Here is a 7,020-nt window from a genome sequence, read left to right as displayed (position 1 = left end):
ATTTAATATTATTTGAATAATAACCTTTATTTAAGGTTAAAGTTACTTTTGTTGAACGACACTCTGGATATATAATTATAGGATTAAGTTACTTCTTTAAGAAAAAAATATTTTTCAATATTTATTTTTGTCAAGATAAAGAAAAATTCTTACAATGTTGTGTAAAAAAGAAAAACAGACAGCTTCTGCCTAAAAATCTCCTGGTGCAAGGCCCTGAACATTTGTCACTTTCTGCTTAGCTCCAGGGTTAGAGGTCTCAATACCTTACCTTCATATTATCGTTTTGGTAAGAGATTATTTCGATGTCTTGTCACTTAAATGTCTTGATTTAAACCCCCCCCCCCCCCGGTGATTATGCAGTCCGGCTGGTCAGACTCCTCCCTGCTACTTATAAGAGCCCTGATCTGATCACCACACACTGTTCGAACTTTGTGCTCTGAAATGGAGCACTATAAAACTTCGGAGCGGTTTTATCACAGTTCTTTATTCAGCATCGGCAGTCTGTGGAGGCGAGTGGGTTTGATGGATGAACAGGAGTCTCTTTCCCCGTTCCAGAAACTAGGAGACGCACATCAAGAGAAATACAGTCCAGAGATAATATTTGACTCTAAGATGGACAGCAAAATCCCAAAACGGCACACTGAAGAACAGACCAACCAGGGGACTTTAACTGGGAATGGAGAATTGAGAAAAGGAGATTCAAAGATACACGGGGGCGCAGCAGTAAGCGTTGAACCTAAGAAACCTCCTTTCAGTTATAACGCTCTCATCATGATGGCGATCCGTCAAAGTCCCAAACGACGGCTTACACTCAACGGGATCTATGAGTTTATTATGTACAACTTCCCATACTATAGACAAAAAAGACAAGGCTGGCAGAATTCAATCAGGCATAACCTGAGTCTAAATAAGTGTTTCGTTAAAGTGCCGCGCCACTATGACGACCCAGGTAAAGGCAACTACTGGATGCTGGACCCCTGCAGCGAGGACGTCTTCATAGGGGGCACATCAGGTAAACTCCGGCGCAGGACCACAGTTGGCTCCAGAGCGAGGATTGCACTTAAAAGAGGAGAGGGTAATCTTTTATCCTCCAGCTCTGCAACTGGAATGACCTTCACCTCAGCAGGTTCATTTTACTGGCCGGTGCCGCCGTTTCTGCCTCTCCCAACACCAGTGCGCACACATTCTGGAACAAAGGCTTACCTGAGCGCTCACTCACGCCTCCATAACACCGCCACATCGGTAGTTCCACAACGACCACGCTTAAGTGAAACAAGTGCTGCAGCCGCTGACCGGTTCGTGCAGATGCACCAGCAGATGTCCTACATCGGAGTCAGCTGCACGCAGTCTCGTCGCCATCAGACCGGCACTGCCTGTACCGCTTTCTCCGCATCTATCCCTGCACGCAACCTGCCGCTGACCGATCAAAGCTCCTTTGGTCTGATTTCCGGAAAAGCCAGCTACTTGTACTCTCGCCAAATCCCATGTACCAGCACGTTTGGTCCGTGCCAAGATGAGTATACTCACAACCACTACGCCAACCAAAACGCCACAACCAGGACGTCACCAGGACAATTCCTATCCAACAACAGTCTGTTGGAGCCCGTGGGGTGCTGTTACCAAATGCCATATTGCTGCCCTCAGGTCAGGTCAGGCTCTGATCGAGATGGAATTTAGAACAATAGATTAGGATCATACTCATCATAATATCTACCATTTATAATATGTTGTATAATATAATAGGAGACTACCACACTAATAAAGAATTTAATTTCTTGATTAAATACAAATATGGCCCCAATAAATAAAAAAATCTAATTTGAAATGGGAACTTCTTTGCTCTTGTTAAGACGCCACTCTCAGAAATGTGTATGTAATATATATTATTATTATATTATTATATATATTCTAATATAATTCTAATTCTATGATATTTTAGTGTAACATGGTCAAAATTTAATTTATTTAAAATTAATTTGATGGTCATTTGTTCTGCATCTGTAAGGATACCTAAAAGTTTTCTTAGTATATTTCAATGTGTCTAAACCTATTCACTTGTTTATTTAGAAATGAAATCTCTGTCTCAAGTATTGAATTGAATTAAAATTGAAAGCCTTTATGTCCTTGTATATCAACGAGATCAAGAGCGCCACTCCAGGTTGGTGCATATACGTTATAAGGTCACACTTTATACAGTTTAAAAAACAAAATGCACAGAGAAGCATATCCCATACAAACAAACAGATTCACGTAAGAAAACAACCACATTCCATAGACATAGACATGTCCAGTAAAAAAGAAGACATTCATGTAAGAAGCAACTTTAAATAAATAACGAAGTGCTGGCTCAGTAATAAAAAGGGAACCATTGTAGATCTGAGGTTCAGATGAGTTGTAGCCCATTAATATTACAAAACTAACAAAAAATATCATTGTTTTTTTTCCCATCATGTAGTCCAGGCTTTGGGCTTCTAATGATTTTTACAAGGTTTATGAGGCTGACGTCATGGATTAGTTTACTAGCTTAAGAGTCGTTGATTTATTAAAATAAAAAGGTGATTTAAAAAATTAAGTAACAATCTGCTGGGTTTCTTTTATTGTCTTCAATTTCGTTAATATGGCAAATAAGATATATTACATCAATATTTAATTAGACCGGGTATTTAAAGAAAGATGATTTTCATTAAAAACTTTTGTTGTCGACTGTTCTTGGTTATGTCATTAAATGTTTCACACTGGGGCTTTATGGATCGACGTCATTTTCATATCTGACTGAGGAAAATAGTCCCGATCGGATGCTCCCCTCTTTTCAGTCAAAATGTGCACCTGGCGCGTGCTTGAGGAGACCCCATGATGTAACAGTTCATTGACTGAATGTATTAATATTATTAACAAGAAGAATCACAATCATAATCACAGTAATAATAATACTTTAATCGGGCAGACACTTCCAGTCCCTCCAATCTAATAGATCCATTGTTTTTAATATTTGTTTGTGTAGCCTTCACTGCTTAGCGTGTGTCTCTTTATCTCTCCAGTCCCCCAGCAGTGCACATATCATGGCTTTCATTGTTGTTACTTTGTTGTTTTTATCTCTGCTTTGTAACGTGACTTTAAGTGCTTTGAAAGGCACCCTTACATATTATTATTATTATTATTATTATTAGACTATTAAATTCGTTGTGTAATGAAATTAAGTATTTTACAAAAGTAATGAAGATTTAGCTCTTTTCTTGGATTAACATTTCATGGTGCTTTATATTCCTACATCTCAGATTGAAGTGCTTTCGGATTAGCTGTTTTCTAAATTTGTGAGCACAACCAAAACCTTAAATCGGGCCAAAGAATGAAAACACAACATTATGCAGCTGTGATATATCGGTATAATAGAAATTCAATCAGGAGAGACTAACTTCAGAATGAACAACTATTTATTTAACAATTTAGGAAATAAATGTGCAAAGTAGACTATTTGAGGATTAGACGCCATCATCATGACGTACTCTGAGGGGTAACGATGCCGACAGCAGGATAGGATGCCCCCCTTTAGAGTTCAGACCCTGGTGGTGATAGAAGAATGCAGGATGTGATGAGGAGTGGGTTTCTGAGGTTGAACCTGGACTCTCCTGAGCTGGAATGGAGGTGACAGGCGGAGGAGGAGGGTCGCATACTGAAATGTCAAACTGACAGTTAGAACAGGTTTTAAAATTTGACTGCAGCAGGATTGAGAGAGGATGTGGCAGAGTCAGGTTGGATTATTACGTAAAGAGTAAACAACCCAAATCATCTGATCACCAGAGCAGGGAGACGGAGGAAGTGGTCGAGAGAGAGTGGCTAAATGGAATGAAGAAATTGACTGAAACTTTCCTGGGAGCTCTTGAGCTCTCTTAGGCTCCTCGAGATCGTTGGTTGACGGCCTGCCAGAACAACACCTCACAATAATCTTGAGGATATTATGATACCACACAAAGCTAATGCTCTCACTGCTAAACTAGAACATCATTAGCTCTAACGCTCATTATCGTTACGGCCCCATATACTTCCCTGCAACCCGGTATCATGCCAAAGCGTGTAATAGACACGTTGGTCCACTAGAGGATGCGTGTCAGTGTCACGCATTGCCTGTCTTCAGCGTCAAATGTACACGCCTGTGATCTGTGCCGTACCAGCAGGGGGCGATAATTTACTCAATGTCAACATTTACTCAATGTCAACATTGCACTTCTGGTGAGATGCCAAACCTCATTTCGTTACTCTATACTTGTATATGTGTAATGACAATAAAGTTGAATCTCATCTCATCTCATCTCATCCATCGCGGACAAAAGAGAAGTGTTTCAGTGTATTCCAAACCTCCTTCCTGTCAGGTAAGAGTAATTACCCGGGATTAATATTTATTATTAACTTATTATTAATCTAAGTTTGAAATATTTGAGGTTGCCTATGACTGTTTTTCATGCTAAATACATGTCGTGTGGTGGTAGAGAGCCAAGGTTATTAACATGAGAGGAAATTGAAGTAGTAACGTAATGAAAATGCATTTAGCAATAGCATTTAGCTACCCAGCTAGTTTAAAGACTATCTCTACAATAATGTTTTCTCAAATTAAACCTGATAAACTTGGGCTAATATTAGATCTAGCTAAGGTTGAAGCAGTACAAGATAGATCAGTATTTGGACCTGTTTCTGTGTAAACAGTGATCGTGTTAACTGGCGGTGTTACGGTGTGACCAGTGACCGTGTCATCTGATGGCTTACAGCCTAATGCGGACGTGCTCTTCGCGGTAACCGCATCTAATAAACACGAAAGGTGTCCACGCAAATGCCTCAAAATGCACTCTTTAGATACGTCTGTAAATGAATGATTTAACAGAAGAGGCTCTATCCGTTTCTATTCCGTTGTGAGCAGGACACCAACAGACGCGTTCGGGTGAAAGTCTCCAGTTAACGCGGTCACTCTTTGCACCGTAACACCTGTCAGGCAATTTCTGTTTTAGCTTTTTATCTTTTGTACACAAAGGGCCATTTAATAAATCCTAACTTTTGTCAGGCCTCCCTCTAACATGAAGACAGGGGAGGTATTTTATTTATGGTCAGTATGGGAGGACTATTGAATAACTGGTTATATCAGTAAATGACATCGATGATTCAGACATTTGTCTCCAGATTAGGAACCTACGGCTTCTATATATCCCAACATTAGACTACTACATCATAGACTTTGGTTTAAATCAGCATAGCTTAGTTGGCATGCTCCTAACATGACAGCCAGTGGGAGCTGTATTTTCACTGGCTTCTATTTGTGATGTGGCTTTGATTTGATCATAAATTAAATAACAATTGAATACTTGCTGTTGTTTTTGTCAGAGTCTGCAGCTACCAGTGGTGACGACCAACATAATCTTCAGCTGTCAATTAAACAAATGTTTCTTGATGTTCCATTTATATTACTTGCAGATGCATCATCTGGATTGTTTTGGTATCGAGAAGTCTACAGCTCACATACCTTATGTCTTTATTTAAAAGAAAGTAGGCCTGCCTTTTATGATATTCAAGTTATTTCATTTTCTTACAATTTGATTAATTGATTGTTTATTCTGTTTTAAGAAGTAATCTTTTAGTTTTCTGATATCTGCATACATATGCTTGTACATTGTGTTTTCTGTTTGTATGTCTATAGACAGCAACAAAATTAGGCACCTTAGACGAAGGAAACTCCGGGAAAGAGAAGAAGAATGGAACCTGCTTACAGCTTAAAGTATGTCTGTAAAAGACAAAGAAAACACACTGAGTCGACTGTAGTTATTCACTCTTCTGTCGTTCTGCCAGACTTTTATTAAACAAATGTTTAAATACCAAAACATACAAAATATGTTACTTCTCTAAGTGCTTTTCAGACACTCTGATTAATTCACTAAATACAAAATCTAATTTTACTGTTCAAATTAACATCCATGTAAACACAAGCTCATTATGGTTTAATTACCTAAACTAGCATTTGCCTCTTTTTTTATTTTCAATGGGAAAAACCCATGTTAACTGACAGAGCTACCAGATAAACAAATAACATTTAACTTATGGAACAATCTTACTTTTGTACATAAACAGAATGAATGATCTATTTATTTATTTTACACAGTATCATGAGCGTTTTTGACCAACTGAAAATCAGAAGGGAATTGAAAATGAAAGTTACGGTCATGCACAAGGCACTTTTCTTAGCATGCTAGCACTCAAAACCGTTTTTACTCTCTTTACAAACATAAGACCAACAAAGTGTTATAGAACCAATAAAACTTTAAGTGGAATTAAATCTACATCATATTGTGAAAGTTCTGTGTTTTAAACTTCAATTACTAACCTGTAAAAGACAAAGAAAACACACTGAGTCGACTGTAGTTATTCACTCTTCTGTCGGTTCTGCCAGACTGAAGCAGAGCGCAGCAAAGACAATAAACAGCCCGCTCAGCAGGAGAGGTGCTGCCCCCTTGTGGCATATACAGGAACAACTTCAAAATAACTTCTTTAACCAAAACACAGATACGTTTGTATAATATTCATACAAAATAACCAAATACAATAACAAAATGTGACAACACATTTCGGTGTGTCACAGAAACAATGAAGTTCTACAATGAACAGGTTCCAGATGTGGAGCGAATCATTGAGGAGAAGTTGGAGTTCATGTCAAAAGTGTGGCTTCAAGAGGAAAAGATCATTTTGATGAGAGAGATGAGACAGCACTGCACCTACCTCAGAAGGCTGGCCTGAAATCATCAGGACAATGATAGAAGAAATGTCTAATGGTAGAAGCAGTGGTAAGAAGCTAGCTTTACATATCTGCTAAAAGAAAATGACACCATGCAACCCCCACTGCAGAAGTTATACTATTGCATTTGCTGTCCAACATCATGTGCCATACAGGGAAAACCACTATAGAATCAGTTTTTAACGTCAATTTCCTTTATTCCAATTAACTCCAGCTCAATTTAAATATGTGCGGCCAAAACCTGTCAATAG

At 38.6% G+C, this 7,020-nt stretch overlaps 1 protein-coding gene and 1 long non-coding RNA gene across 2 annotated transcripts; one reads left to right on the top strand and one right to left on the bottom strand.

Moving 5' to 3' along the window:
* Positions 1 to 400: 400 nt before the first annotated feature.
* foxg1c (forkhead box G1c) lies at positions 401 to 2,713 on the top strand. Its single transcript, XM_020644603.2, has one exon. It carries the CDS (start codon positions 442 to 444, stop codon positions 1,675 to 1,677), a length of 1,236 nt encoding a protein of 411 aa, XP_020500259.1. The 5' UTR covers positions 401 to 441; the 3' UTR covers positions 1,678 to 2,713.
* A 700-nt stretch (positions 2,714 to 3,413) lies between these two features.
* LOC136180504 (uncharacterized) lies at positions 3,414 to 6,576 on the bottom strand. The gene is made up of 2 exons (XR_010667137.1): positions 5,701 to 6,576; positions 3,414 to 3,670 (listed from the first exon to the last, which is right to left on the bottom strand). It is a non-coding gene; the product is annotated as an uncharacterized lncRNA (long non-coding RNA).
* Between the last annotated feature and the right edge of the window lie 444 nt (positions 6,577 to 7,020).

Source organism: Labrus bergylta, chromosome 11 (genome assembly GCF_963930695.1).
Source record: "Labrus bergylta chromosome 11, fLabBer1.1, whole genome shotgun sequence".
Classification (NCBI taxonomy): domain Eukaryota; kingdom Metazoa; phylum Chordata; class Actinopteri; order Labriformes; family Labridae; genus Labrus; species Labrus bergylta.
Note: the sequence above shows the minus strand (reverse complement) of the source record. Positions and strands in the feature narration are given on the sequence as shown.

Excerpts from the sequence above, each read along its gene's own strand:
- foxg1c (XM_020644603.2), top strand. The coding sequence starts at position 442 with ATGGAGCACTATAAAACTTCGGAGCGGTTTTATCACAGTTCTTTATTC.